The following is a 16,027-nucleotide window of genomic DNA, read 5'->3' as shown; positions in this document are numbered from 1 at the left end:
CAACAACAAAATTTCCTTGTTGTCATCTGGACACACAGGAAAGAAGTGAGTAGATTCCCGCCTTGCGCATGCGCTGTGGCGCCCCTGGCAAGGGATAGGGTTTCCCTCACAACTATAGATATGTTGGTAGTGAAGAGGACGTCTGTTGAAAATTTATAAAAATTTATAGTGTGTTTCTCAGCATAAACAGGAATTTATGGCTACTGGCAACTGATGTAATAGAGGTGAGGTATTTGCAAGAATTATTCGTATTTCATACCACATTCAGACAGTTATAGGTTTGAGAAAATGTTTAAATAATGATTTAGTTTAGTAAAGTGTATACTAGTAATGCAGTAGATAAGTAGATAATATACTGTATAGGAGCAATACGATACATTTTAGATTGAAATGAAATAAATAAAACATACAACCAACTGTACTGATAGTTGAAATACCTACTTTACTTTAGCTACCAGCTCAGTTTAATTGTAGACTAATGCATTAATCTAACACAAAGTTTGCAAGGGCTATAGGCTTAGTGCCAGTTTCTGTCACTGATCTGCCTCCCAAAGGACATTTAGTTTCGACTCAGAGATGATTGGCTGTACAGCCCGGATCCTGGTAGGCAGATTACCCTGTACAGCAGTACGTTACGACTGACTCCCTATTCCCAGCTGATTAACAATCCACAAACGATTAAACCCCATATGTTTAATGTGATGTCCTAAGGCAGCTGGGTTTTAGAGTTGTCAATCTAGAAAAACTACACAAAATATTGGATGAATTCATACATCCGAGCCACTATATACAAATTTACGGAATACATTTCACTGACACATCTTCTATCCAATCAAGAATGTAGGATGACCAGCAATCCTCAAGGATCAGACAATGAAAAGCATTGATGACAATGATTGACAGACATCAAAGGATTGATGACAATGATTGACAGACATCAAAGGATTGATGACAATGATTGACGGACATCAAAGGATTGATGACAATGATTGATGGACATCAAAGGATTGAACAATTTCTCTGCTTGCTTCTTCTTCGGTTTCTTTGTTTCTTCAAATCTATTGGCTGTGACCTGATAACTCGGACCACATGGAAGGCAAAGTCTACATTTAGGGGAGGGTCCTTGGCACTGGTTTCAATGTACCGTATTTTCTTGAGTATAGTGAGCACCCATGTAAAATGCGCACCTCCCTCAAGCAGATTCAACATTTTTTTTAATTTTTTTTTTCGAATACCAAGCGCAGAAAAAAATTACATCGTACCCCTTTAGCGAAGTCCGGTAAACGAAAGGGTGATGAGAAACTTGGTCAGTACAAATTCGAAATTTGAGATAAAAAATCACCAGACATGTTGATTTACTGCTTAAATTGTATTTGTTGTTCTGCTATGCATTGTTTTATATCTAGGGATTAAGATTACCTTGTGTATTTTCTCGTAAACTAAGCCGGACACAGCAATCAGCTGTACACAGGTTTTCTTGGAATCTACTGGTGATTCGGTCAAGACACACCCAATGATATAAGTTTACAGGATTTTAATGCAAGGATCGGCAAAAATTGTATCTGAAACTATTTTTTTATCAGAAATAATATATTCCAATATCTTGTTAATTTAGACGCAGCTTTTACTAAACATATTCAAAATAATAATAACCCTAAGCGAAGCAGCTGATCGCTATTGCCGGGTATTATTTTTTCACCGTCAAGGCTCCCGTGCACATGATGGCGTGATCGCGAGAATTACTTGCGATCTTCCGATAGCTTCACACATGATTTCGCCGAAATTAATTAAAACAATATTAAAAGGAATTTTGAATAAAGTTAATAAAATAAGTTACAAACATAAGTCAAGATATTCAAAGAACACTTTTTTATAGCCAGACAGTGTAATTACATGACTAATTTGCGTACTTCAGTATGTATTTGTTGACATGGTATTTCCGGTGTTATGTGCTCACGGTAATGTCTTTCCACAGGGGAAAAAACATCAAAACTCATTAATCCGTGTATAATGCGCACCCTCTTCTACACAGCTGTGTTTTTAGGAAAAAAAGTGCGCACTATACGGTAGGTAATACACAGCTCAGATGCGAGATCTCTCCCAAGGTCCTTGCTGACTTTCCTCTGGTGCACTAAGTCCACTTTGTTACCCACAAGGATCATGGGATAGTTGTTCCTGTCTTTTACCAGTAATATTTGAGTGTGGAAGTTCCTGATGTTTTCAAAGCTCTGTTTGACTGTGACAGAGTAGATGCGGAGGAATCCGTCCCCTTTCCTCATATACTGCTCCCTCATGGCACAGAACTCCTAATGCCCTGCCGTGTCCAGCACGTCCAGAATACACCGCTGCCCGTCAATATCCGTGTGTTGAATGTAGGAATCTTCAATAGTGGGATCATAGTCTTGAACAAACATTTTCTGAAAGAACTGAATAGTCAGGGCTGATTTGCCCACACCACCATCGCCGACCACCACCAATTTGAAAGTAGCCAAGTTATCGTGAGGTGCCTTTGACATGGTTTAATCTTCTTACACATCTGTGTTCGGGTAAGTAACCAAAACGTATCATTTATAAACCCTTTTGCTGTTAGCTTATCTATCCAGTCATGTTTGTAGTGTGTATTTGGCCATTATCTCGTCCAAACTCAGGCAATGTAAGAGACTGAATGTGTGAAAGCTTATTGTATTGAGGGCTTGTATAACTCTAAAGGTTTTTAGTGTTTGTAGGGTACTGTATGTAAAGTTTAAAGCTAAAATGAAACATCTAAAACATTGGTCCTTGCCCTTCGTTAGTTAAAATACCAAATATGGGCCTTGCATTCAAATATTGACCTCTAAAATCAATGCAGGGTTACCAGTTCCAGCAAGCACACTGTGTCCAGCCTCTTTTCTGTTGCTATCAGTACAGGACTACAATCATCTCACCATTAATAAACCTGAAATATGAAGGGCTAATTTGTTGAGAATTTCAGTGCATTGTTTATCGTAATGGGTTGAAAGGGTTCTTTTGGCGTGATATGCTCCAAGCAGCATATGTCAAACATGGAATTGACCTGTGATCCCCTCCTTTTGTGAACTTGAGGAAACAAAAAAGGCATGTGTATTTTTATAGAAAGTTAGTTATCAAAACAAAATCGTAGAATAAAAATTCACTTGATATTCCTAGAGGGCAACTTTATCGCCACCTTTTCTGACGGTCATGATTTAATTTTTTCTGCTTTTGAAATGTTTTTTAGATATTGTCCCTTCTTATTTCCTTAATATCATCGGTGTCTTTGTGATGCTTCTTCAGGTAATTAATAATTTCATTGAAGCAAATCCATATTAAATATATATTTGGTGTTTCATCTTGTATGATATCAAAACAATCCCAGGGGTGTTTACTTGCCATATTTTGCTGGTCTATTTCAAAAACATATGCAAATTAAGAAAACAAAACAATAGACGTTACTTCCTGTCCTGACATACAATATACTACGACCATATTAAAAATAAATTGTTGATGAGAGTTTGTTTAATAAATAAATTATTCATTATCATAGTTGTCATATACATATACACATAAAAAAATTAATTCTTTTAGTGTCATCAATTGAAAAAAATAGCTAAATATGTGTTCATTTCGAAAAAACAGAGATTATTATTTTAAACGGTGTTTTCTCTTCCAAGTGGTGACTTGGTTGATTTGTCATTACTTGTAGACTCGCTGAAGTCTGGTATGATATTTAGAAATATATATCTAGGGGATGTAAGGTGTATATGTTGATAGTGAAGAGGATAAGAAAGAGATTATTTAGTACTTGTTCATTATGAATTCATCTTTGTTAAAAGTGGACTAACTGTGTCATGATCTCCCAGTGGGGGGTTCTCCGGGCCACGGGACAAACTGTATATGAAGGAGTACTGTAGTGTAAACAATGATGGTGGCAAGTTTGGGATTCATTGGTCATGATGATGAAATGAAATTCTGATATGTTAGTCAATGTAGACTTGGTGATGCAGATAAGAAAACTTCTGCACATGCAAACCCTTTATACTTTTTATTTTTTTTATGAACTATTTTCAAAAGTTATAAGTGAATTGCACATTGAAGGCTATAACACTTAACTACCACGATTTCCCATTTCTTCAAAACCCTGATTTGTTCCTCCCCTGTAGACTCAAGCCCCAATTTCTGTTTCTGGTTGCTTCCCAAGTTTTAAACGGGATGATTAACCCAGAGAGTGGATTGTACAGAACTTATCAGCAAATAACCATACAAAATCAATGAATAGATAACAAATTAAATTTAACATAGGATTAGATTTTAAATCATAAAAGGAAATACAATGTGTCAGATATGTGGCAGCAGCAATATATAATAGGTACTATTACATAAGTCCAGTGCAGTACTTGGCACAGTTGAATGTCTTGGGTGAGTCACATGCACTGATCCAGATTGCAGGAAATGATGGTGCTGCTGGCATATAAGTTGGTGTTTTCAGATACCGTATTTTCTTGAAAAATCAAAAAAAATCCCAGCTGTGTAGAAGGAGGTGCGCATCATATGCGCCATAATGAGTTTTGATGTTTTTTTCCCCAAACTCAAAGTTTCGTTTACAGATTCCAGTTTTATATGTATTGTTGATTGGAGATTGATGGAGCAAGTTTTTGTACTTATCGTTGTCACATTGCCGAAGTAAAGTTGGCTCGTATTGAGCTCGAGATTTGTCATTAATACAAAGGTATTACATGGTGTCAGAAGTCATGGCAGGTCGAATTGACATACCGCCAATGAATTTCGATGCCGCTAATGTGGCAGAAAGTTGGAAAAAGTGGAAACAGACGATAGAATTGCTGTTCAGTGGACCACTCGCGGCAAAAGATGAGAAGGAAAAGTGTAGCTATTTTCTGTTATACATTGGTCAGGAGGGCAGAGATGTATTTAATACTTGGACATTGACAAATGAAGAAAAGGATAAATTGCTACCTCTGTACACAAAATTTGAAAACTATTGTATTCCTAAAACGAATGTGACAATCATGCGCTTTCGCTTTAATACACGTGTTCAGGGCCAAAATGAGACAGTGGATTCATATGTGACAGAAATCAAAACCCTCGTGAAAGAGTGTGCCTTTGGTGTGATTGCTGATGACATGGTTCGTGATGGAATAGTTTGTGGAACAAGTAACATACAAGAAGCAGATTTGAGATAGCAGATAAGGCCCTTTAAATAGTGAGAAGTTTTGAAGTGAGTAAAAAACAGATGAAAGAAATTCAGTCAGAGGCAGTTTGTAGCATCAGAAGAGAAGTGGTGGTTATACTCATCAGAGGAAGTTAGGGGACAGTAGTTAGAAGCAATCAGCAAGTGCACAGGCTAGTGTGAAAACAAGTAGTAATATGTGTGAAAAAAATCACACTCAAAGAATGACATGTGTCCTGAGAGAAGTGCTGAGTGTTTGAAGTGTCACAAATTTGGACATTATGCATCAGTTTGTAGGTCCAGAACAGTGGCGAGGAATCCACCTAGAACACAGAACTCAAGAGAGTCCGGAAGATGGAAACAAGGTCAAAGCAACCCAAAAGTCCACAGTTTAGAGACTGATGAACTCTTTATTGGGACAAAAGAGGATAGTAAGGGTGAAAGTGGTGAAGACTATTCAGAACAATATGCAGATATTCTAGTGAACAAGAAGTTCATAGTACCTATGAAGATAGATACAGGAGCACACAAGTCAATGCTATGTCAGAGAGAGACTTTCTAAAAGTCTGCAAGTTTGCAGGTCCTCTTGAGAAACCGGACACAAGGCTTTACGGCTATGGACAGAAGTGGTTAAAAATTGCAGGTATGACTTACCTGGATTGTGTCTGTACGCCTAAAGTTCTATATAGTGCAAGAAGAGGCACCCTCAGTGTTAGGACTTCGAGCCTGTGAGGACTTAAACCTGATAAAAGTCCTGTTGAACAATGAACGCCTGATTACTGAAGCAAGTAGTTCTGAGAAAATACTCAGGATGTTTCCAGATATCTTCCAAGGCTTAGGATGTCTTGAAGACAAGTACAGTATTCAGTTTGACCCAGCAGTGAAACCAGTTGTACATGCTCCACGAAAAGTTCCAATTGCCCTACATGAGAAAGTTCAAGTGGAACTTCAGCGAATGGAGGACTTGGGAGCGATCATGAAAGTGGAAGAGCCCACTGTGTGGGTAAATTCTATGGTAGTCGTCCCTAAAGCAAGTGGTGAAATTAGGTTGTGACTAAACCTAAACCTAAATAAGGTGATACAACGTGAGTACTACAGAATGCCCAGGATACAAGATGTGACCTCAAAGATTGCTGACCACAAGTACTTCACAGTCCTCGATGCGAAATCGTCATACTGGCAAGTACAACTTGACCGCGACTCCTCCATGTTGACCTCGTTCAACACTCCATGTGGTAGATATAGGTTCTTACATCTTACATTTGGAATTAAAAGTGCCAGTGAAGTGTTCCAAAAGCGCATGGACTATACTCACCCAATAGTAGATGATATTCTCCTCAGTGGCAGAACCATTGAGGAACATAACAAGAACCTCATGGACACTCTTGAGACTGAAAAAGAATGTGGTATCAAGTTAAATGCAGACAAGACTCAACTGTGTTCGCAGGAAGTGAAATTCTTTGGTGAAATACTTACCTCTGATGGCATGAAACCAGACCCGGATAAAGTTGAAGCAGTGCGCACAATGACAACTCCTACAAGCAAGAAGGAGCTTGAAGGTTATCTGGGAATGTTCACTTATCTTGCACAGTATTCCCCTTGTCTTTCTGATGGGACGCAGGTTGAGAAGTGACTTACTGGTGCAATATGAAATGCTCAGACCTGAAGTTGTTGACTGTGATGCAGTGAAACAAGCAATCTCACAGTCACGAGAGACCCAGAAAGTCTACTATGATCAGAGTGCTCATCCAAGACCACCAATACAGGTGAATGACAGTGTGCGATTGAGGCAAGGGAAGGACTGGATCTTAGCTAAAGTTGTGAAATCTGCAAGCACTCCACATTCTTTGGTAGTAAGAACTCAAGGTGGCTCAGAGTACCTACGGAACAAGCATGACCTGATTCCGACAAAAGAAAATCTTCCTGACGACTGCAGTACAATCCAAAGTTCCTGATGGAACCACTCAAGGAGCAACTAATGCTACTCCAGAGAATGTTCCTGTACAGTCTCCAGACACTCCTCCAGACATGAATGTGTCGCAAAGCCTTGTTTTATGCATTCTCATCCAGTGGTCGACCAATCTTCAGACCACAGCGATTCTCTGAGTGACTCTAAAATTGTAATAATGGTTTTGTTTGTGTTAAAGTTTATTGTGCTCAGAGAGACAGACATTTCATTTAAAAGTGTGACACTTAAAGTAGTGATATCTTTATTTTTAGCTTATGGAAAAAAGGGGATGTAATGGATGTTTCGTTTACAGATTCCAGTTTTATGTGTATTGTTGATTGGAGATTGCCGGACCAAGTTTTTGTACTTATCTCCACATGGCCGAAGTAAAGTTGGCTCGTATTGAGCTCGAGTTTTGTCATTAATACAAAGGTATTACAAATACCATGTCAACAAATCTGTACTGGAGCACACAATGTAATCTTGTAATTCCACTGTCTGGTTATAAGAAGTGTTCAGTGTATATCTGGACTTATGTTTCTTACTTATTTCATTAATTTTTTTTCAAAATTCCTTTTAATACAGTGATCCCTCGCTATTGTGCTCTTCAATAAAGCGCTACCTCGGTAACGCATGGCTCCCAAAATTAATACTGAGAGTTTTACACAGACATAATTGTATTGTTGTTCGTTGTTCATTTGCACATAACGCTTCTAATTGCATAATCAACCTATTATCGCTGAATAGAGTTCTAATAATCTGTTTGAAAATATTCGCGGCAAGTCCCGGAAATACGATTGTTCAACTAGTTAACTTTTCACACTATACATTCTTTGATCTTAGAAGCGCATGCATGCAATAAAAGAGAACAACAAGCGAAGTTTATATTCTTAATTAGTGGGCAATCCAATTTGAGGCGACACTGTCACACAAATGTAGTTGCTGTCACAACACGGTGGTCATTCATTTCGTAATCGCGCTTTCGTAACATCGCCTGGTTTTTTTCCGTAGTTATAACAAGCGATTTCATTGGATTAAAATTTGTTTCTAATGACGCTTTCTTGCCGAAATCTGCTACAAGCTTCGTGATTGGTCAATTTTGAGCACGTGACCTCAGGCAGCCAATCAAATTATAGCTGTTATACCAAGCTCGTGTTTGATAAATTTCAGAAGTTGGCGAAAGATTTTTTTGTTAAATCGTGTTATTCTGAACGTTTTAAGCAGGAAATCACGATATATATTTAAAATATGGAACTTCGTGAATGTATCGTGCTAGGTTACGAGCTGTGACAAAGATTTTTCATGCATATATTTTTGCATTAAACGTTGTGTCCGAGCCGAGAATTCAAGGCGACGAAAGCCGAGATGTCATTTGACTTAAATTACACGCGATCGCACGAAACGATGGAAATAATAACTTAGATGTAAGTTTGATTACTTTTTGATATATTTTTGTTGATTTTCTTTATCAGTTTGTATTATATATTTAAAGATTTGCTTAAAACGTCTTTATTTTGCTCTTTGACATGTTCGATGCGGACCCGTTGTCGAAATGTGTGTCCGAGAATTTTAATTTCAATAACATCGCGGGAAATAGTGAATAATTTTTTAATTTATAGATAAAAAATGATAAATTGAAATGGAATACGTATTTCAGACATTGTGAAATGTGACAGATTTAATAAATGAATGATATTACAGGTAGATCTAGGTCCATAAAAATATATACTATTTTGACGTGACGTGAGATAAACACATATTGATGATTTGAGATTTGCCGAGCGCGCTCCCCCGCCTCGGCCTCGGTTAAACGGCTCATCGTCTATAACGCCCACCAATTATTTGGACCTCATTGGTAGCGTTGTAGCGAGGGACCACTGTATTGTTCAAATTAATTTCAGCGAAATCGTGTGTGAAACGATCGGAAGATCGCATAACTCACCGTTATTTACAGCAACAACAGATTACCGCTATTGGCGTCTTGAAACAAACTTTAGTTGACAGAGAATTGATACATACATCATAAAAGCCATACTTTGACTTGTAAAAAGTCATTTTTGTTGTAGTTTGAAGATTCTATGTCAACCTGTAGTTCTCGAGATCACTCGCATGGAAGACTCGACGATGACTGGCCAAATTGTTCCATGTGAAAAAAAAATAATCGGCAATAGTGATCAGCTGCACAGAAGTGCTACACTTAGGGTTATTATTATTTTTAAAATATCTTGTAAAAGCTGTAACTAAAATTAACATGATATTGGAATATATTATGCCTGATAAAATAATACTTTCAGATACAAATTTTTAAACTTATCCTATGTCACACTATGCATTTCCTCTTATTCTTCAAATCCTGATGTGGAAACGTCCTAGAACAAAGTTTCCAGCTTCAAAAACATCAATCACCCCAACACATCCCACACATCACCAAATCACCACTGAGATGGGTCATGCACCACTGCAATCCCATGCGGCACGACCCCAGCGATCTGGTCACCTGACATATTCACGCACACTCATTCTCAATTCTATCGCCTGAATGTTAAGACGTCACTTGAACAGAGAATTTTTGTTGTAATCTAATAAACGATATGGAGTCATCACGCCCCCTCTGCTCTGACTGCCATAGTCTGTTTTCCCCTCTCGATCCTCACCTCAGTTGTTGTGATTGTCGTGGGGTATGTGAGATTGCAACACGTTGTACACAGTGTGCAAACTTATCGGAATTGGATTTCAAAACTTACCTACGCCAGTGCTCCAAACGATCAACTGATCGTAGATCCAAAGCATCAAACTATTCGAGTGAGCACAGTCCTTCCTCCGCGAAGAAACCCAAGCGACAAGTAATATCTCATGTGAATATGCCTTCATTGTCTTGCAAGAAAGGGATAAATCTACTAATTCGGCAACAGTTACTTCGCTTTCCGTGGAGGAAGATTTGTTGTCCGGCTCGTTTTTGAATGCCGACATTCCCGCTTGTAAACAGACCGCGCCCCCTGCAAGTGACAGCTCGCTGTCTCCTACAGTCGCCCCGCTATCAACTGACCACCGGACTGTACTGTTATCTGAGCCCTCCCCTCTTCGTTTGAAGATGGGAGTCTCCCTTGACCAAACATTGGGAAAGTCTAAACATCGAGCAGAGGGGTGCCCTTCCCCCCAACCCGAGCGGGATTTGTCTCTTCGTCGCTCCATGCGCGATCGGGATACAGTTACAGCTCTTCCGACTTCCAATGGGGATAGCTCATGTGAACGAAGGGCGGTCGGGTAGCCTAGTGGTTAAAGCGTGGCTCGTCACGCCGAAAACCCGGATTTCGATTCCTGACATGGGTACAATAGGTGAAGCCCATTTCTGATGCCCCCGCTGTGATATGGCTGGAATATTGCTAAAAGCGGCGTAAAACCTCACTCACTCACTCACTCACTCATGTGAACGAGAGCTGGATGATCGGCATTGTAGCAGAGAAACCAGCGTTCTCCGTCGGACAACAGAGCTTCCAATACAATGTCGTCATCCTTTATTGGATCGCGAGCGATCAAGGGATCTACGGAGCAATGACTCGCCAAATTGCTTTGCTTCACTTTTATCGACAAATCGCCATTCCTCCATGGAAAGTCGCTGTTCCTTGTGGGATTATTTTGTTGATATTTCACCAGATCGTACCTAAGTTGATCAGCAGCTCGCTTCTTCTACAGATCGAAACCTGAGGAATCGACACTCTTCTGCTCATCAACGTATTGATACTTCAACAGATCGACACATCGACACATCGCCCGAGTGTGAAATCGCCCGTGAAATCAACCGTTTTAACGACTTCCCTACCCGAGCCGTGGAATTTCTACGGCCCCGTGGTTATTCACCCGTCTCACGAAAGCAGTGGCACAGTTCCTGCATTGCTGAGGCATTGTTTTCGAGGCCTTCATAGACGACTGTATCCAGGCTTATGCCAGTTCAGCGACACTGGTGACACATCTAGATTTTACAAGGAAGCTACTTCATCAACTAGGATGGTTGATCAATGTGTCCAAGTCGGAGACGATCCCGACTCGGCATCTCCAATTCATTGGAGCCCTTTTTGACACTCAGGTGGGAAAGATGTTTGTTACCCCAGACAAAGATACAGTGACATGTACCATTGGCTCTCAGACAGCCGTTACTTCTCCGGCAGTGGCAAAAACTCCTCAGACTTCTGACATCTGCACAAGCCCTCACCTTGCGAGGTCAATTACACCTATGCCCTCTACAGTGCTTCTTCTGGCCCTTCCTCCAGAAGGACGATTGCGAGATCCAGATTTGGCTCCCGCTGAACCTCCACGATCACCTTCGCTGGTGGCTTCAGGAGTCGAATGTCTCTGCTGGAGTCTCCTTGCTGCCGTTTACACCGGTACAGCACCTCTTCATCGACGCCTCCACAGTCGGTTTGGGCACTCATCTTCACGACCTACAGATGGCAGGACGATGGTCAAGTACTGAAAAAATTTACACATCAATCTCGAATTCAAAGCGGTCTTTTTGCCGTCACTCATTGGGCGATCCTTCTACGATCGTCGTCAGTCATGATCCAATCAGACAATGCAGCCGTCGTATGGTACATCAACAAGATGGGGTCAACAAAATCTGTCTCCCTCCTCAGAATGGCGCTCCAGTTCTTAACCCTCGTTGACTCCCTACACATACAAGTTCGGGCCAGGCACATTCCTGGGATCAAGAATGTGATAGCAGATGCATTATCCCGGCCCGATCAACCATCCCCAACAGAATGGCGACTCCACCCTCAAGTCTTCCACTGGATCTGCCACTTCTTTCAAACACCAGACCTTGACCTATTTGCAACCCGCTTCAACAATCAGCTGGCGAGATTCATATCTCCCATACCAGATCCACTAGCATGGGATCATGATGCCCTAGCCGTATCGTGGGAAGGTCTCCACGCTTATGCATATCCTCTGACGAGCCTCCTTCCTCGGATCCTACAGAAGGTAAAGAACACCAAACGTCTTCTACTTCTTTTGGTGACGCCCTTTTGGCCAGCGAGAAGTAGACGTCGCAGATCGAGGTCATCATCCTCTTCCTCAGGGACCAGACCTCCTCCTACAACCGCACTCGGACATACTACACCTGTCTCCAGACACTCTCCATCTTTGCGTTTGGCGCATGTCCAGAGATCTCTCGTAGCCAAGGGTTAATCTCAGAAGGTGGCGAGAACTATTACAGCGGCGCATCGCACATCTACTAGTCCGGCAGAATGTTGACATGACCTTGCAATTTAGGTCCCACAGTTGTTTTTGCATGATTTCATTTGTTCAGACACTACATATGAATAAACTAATGGATGCCACAGGATGCCACAGGATCAAAGAATAAGAAGAAATGCATAGTGTGAGATAGGATAAGTATACAAATATACAATTTATTAGATAATTTACAATTTTTCCCGATCCTTGCATCAAATCTTTTAAAGTTATATCATTGGGTAAGTTTTAATCAAATCACAGGTATATTCCAAGAAAACGTGTGTACAGCTGATTGCTGTTTCCGGTTTGGTTTACGAGAAAAAACACATGGTAATCTTAATCCCTGCATGTAAAACAATGCCTAGCAGAACCAAAAATACCATTTAAATAGTAAATCAACATGTCAGGTGATTTTTTATCTCAAATTTCAAATTTGTACTGACCAAGTTTCTTATCACCCGTTCATTTACCTGAATTCTCTGAAGGGTCATGGTTTATTTTTTTCTGCACGTAATATTCAATTCTTCTCTCCAAAATACTGAATCAGCTAGACTGGGGTGCGCATTATACTTGGGTGCGCACTATACTCAAGAAAATATGGTAGGTATCCCGTCCACACTGGTCAAATAGACAAGTTGCAAGTCAAATCGTAGAAGGCATCTAATCTCTCTCGTCTCGCTCTTATATGAGGTTCAGCCAACTTTCTCAAAAATGTTATGTTGCAAAGCGTCTTTATATGAGGTAGTCTTACACAAGAGGGATTAACTCTAAATTATGAACTCTACTCAAAGAATGGGAATATGTCATCTAACACCTAATGAATACTGTAAAACGTGAAATTAATGCGAGCGTGAATTAAATGCGAAAAATGCGAGTGGTCTTTGTTCGCATTATTAAACATTGCATTTATATCAACAATAAGACATTTTTGGATAGCAGAAATACCAACTTAGACATACGCTGAAAACAAACAACTACAGTGATCCCTCGCTACAACGCTACCAATGGGGTCCAAATAATTGGTGGGCGTTATAGACGATTAGCCGTTTAACCGAGGCGGAGGCGGGGGAGCGCGCTGGGCCAATCTCACGATCTTCGCCTTATCTCTCACATTGCAATGATATAGGTTGTTTAAGGTTCATAGTGTAAAAATGAATATATTTCCATTGTGTTTTCGCCGTTTGTTATTATTTACAAGCCTTAACTGTCACATTCAATGTGAAAGAATCTACTTACATGTAAATATCGATCGATAATGGTAGTAACAGATGCTATGAGTGAAGAGCCAATCACAATTCATTACACAAGTACGGAGTGTTTCAGTGGCATTGATTGGTCATGTTGCTTAAAATACAGAAAACGAGAGTTTTGACAAGCACTAGAATTTATTACATGTGCGCATTCATACACATTCATACAAATATAGATACACATTTACACAGAAATATATACAGTACACTTATCAAAAATTAGATACACATTCATACAGAAATATATACATTTATATTGCATTAGATACACATTCATACAACAACATTCAATAGATAAGATAAAAACATGTCAGGTTTGTACATTGTAAATACACTGTATTGTCCGATCGATTTGTTAACTCATTTAAAATAATTTGTTATGCATTGCTGCTTCTTGGATTTAACAACATCCCTCCTCATCATATCCAAGAGGAGTTTTGCGTGCAGCAAGGTCCTCGAATTACATGAGCTATTGGGGTTCTGTTGTATATATTGTATAGAAACCTCCAAACCGGCTACCGCTTCTTCTGCTGTACGTCGGGGGACACAGGGAGGCGGCTGTAGAGGTTCAGCATCTTCATCTTCATCTTCATCATCATTGCTACTTGATCGGGTGTCTTCGATCAGCTGATCATCGGTTTTGTTTTCTGTGGTCGGGAGGTCATTGTCGTATTTGGCCCAAAGTTCAACCGAAGTCAGATTGACCTCGAGGGCTTCTTCGCCGGCATAGTCTTGGTATTTAGCAACAGCCTTGGTTATGTCCGTTTCGGTGAAGCCGAGGAAATCGTCATCAAAGGCGTTGCCCAGTCCCTTTCGCCAGCAATTGTTGATGGTGCTTGTTGTAATTTGACTCCAGGCGTAATGCATTGTGAAGATTACGTCTTTCATCGTGACCGTCTTTATGTAGTCTGTTGGGGGCATAGCGGAATCTAGCAAATTGGTGATAAGTTTCCTCTTGCAGTGTGATTTAAATGCCTTTATTATACCTTGATCCAAGGGCTGTATTATTGATGTTGTGTTTTTCGGCAGGAGAATGGCCTTGATTTGCCGTCGTGTGAAGACAACGTTGAGGCAGGGGGGTGGGCTGGGCAGTTGTCCAATAGCGGGATTGCTTTTTCTTCAAGTTTTTGTTATCTCAGGTAATCTCTTACGGCGGGAATGAAATTCTTAAAAAAACATTATTTGAAGATGTATGCCGTCATCCACGCATTCTTGGAACTTTGGTAGACCACTGGCAACGTAGAGCGGTTCACGTGGTGGAGGGCGCAGGGGTTCTTTACTGTTCCTATAACAAGTGGCTTCAACTTATGATGTCCGGTCTTGTTACAAGCAAGGAGCACTGTAACACGTTGCTTGGCCTTCTTGAACCCTGTCTTCTGCCTGGGGTCATTTTTCTCGGCGAGAGTCTTGTCAGTGAGCATCCGATAGTACAGGCCGGTCTCATCAGCGTTGTATATATGCTCATCATGCAGGCCTTCCACGTCAATGATGTCTCGGAGTATCGATGGATATGCTGCAGCAGATTCAACATCGGCAGATTTAGATTCGCCGCTGACGGTGATGGACTTGATCCCTTGACGTCGCTGAAACCTCCACAACCAGCCATCACTTGCCTTGAAGGTGTCGTTGTCCCCGTTTATCTTCCTCGACATCTTCTTAGCCTGGACCTTAAGTATTTCACCCGAAAGGGGAATGCATTCGTGTCTGGATTGCGTGAACCACTCGAACAAGGCCTTGTCCAGAGTAGTGTCGTCGGCTCCACGGATCCTCTTCGTCTGCGGTCCTTTGCTGTCGTGGCATTCGGTGGCGGCTGACTGAAGTTTTTCCTCATTCTTAATCCAACCCCTGATGGTCCCCGCTGGAACGCCGGACTGGCGGCTCACACTGGCCTGTGAAACGCCATCTCTAACTTTCTTCACGACGTCTAGCTTTTCTTGCACTGTGTACGCTTTCCTCATGTTGAAATTGGAATGCCCTTGATCTTACTTACATTGGAGATTTTACATGCGCTTTCCGACTCTAGCGTATTTCGCACACAGGCCAGGCCGGGCCATTTAGTGTATTTCTGAAAAGGGAAAAGAAAATTGGCAACCCAGTGGGGGAATTTAGTGGTTGCTTATTTAGAAAAAATTGGAATTTTTGAGATTTGGAATAGATGCCAAGGGGGTATGGTGGGCGGACTAAGGGAGTTGATTAAGGTGTGATTGTTGGTTTATGTGGTTTGTTTTGGTAGTTTGTTGGATATTAGATGCGCTTAATTAGGTCTGTTTTAATTAAGTATACGCCTAGGGCTTTAATTTTTATTTTTTTATTTTGTGGGTTTAGGATTGATTCTAGAGTAAGAGCCTTATTTAGATTGAGGGTTGTTTGTAGTGTAGCTCGGTGTGTTTGGTAGTGGATGCAGTGTATGAGTGC

General features: G+C 40.7%; 1 protein-coding gene and 1 pseudogene across 1 annotated transcript; both read right to left on the bottom strand.

The window, feature by feature from the left end:
* Positions 1-999: 999 nt before the first annotated feature.
* LOC139467195 (ras-related protein M-Ras-like) lies at positions 1,000-2,516 on the bottom strand (annotated as a pseudogene).
* Positions 2,517-14,790: 12,274 nt separating this feature from the next.
* Positions 14,791-15,570, bottom strand: LOC139466650 (tigger transposable element derived 5-like). Its single transcript, XM_071248233.1, has one exon. The coding sequence runs from the start codon at positions 15,568-15,570 to the stop codon at positions 14,791-14,793; it is 780 nt and encodes a 259-aa protein (XP_071104334.1).
* Between the last annotated feature and the right edge of the window lie 457 nt (positions 15,571-16,027).

The sequence above is a fragment of the Haliotis cracherodii genome, unplaced genomic scaffold (genome assembly GCF_022045235.1).
Source record: "Haliotis cracherodii isolate W230 unplaced genomic scaffold, xgHalCrac1.p SCAF_19, whole genome shotgun sequence".
Classification (NCBI taxonomy): Eukaryota; Metazoa; Mollusca; class Gastropoda; order Lepetellida; family Haliotidae; genus Haliotis; species Haliotis cracherodii.
This window is presented reverse-complemented; position numbering and strand designations above follow the sequence as displayed.

Coding starts and splice junctions, on each gene's coding strand:
- LOC139466650 (XM_071248233.1), bottom strand. CDS start 15,570: ATGAGGAAAGCGTACACAGTGCAAGAAAAGCTAGACGTCGTGAAGAAA.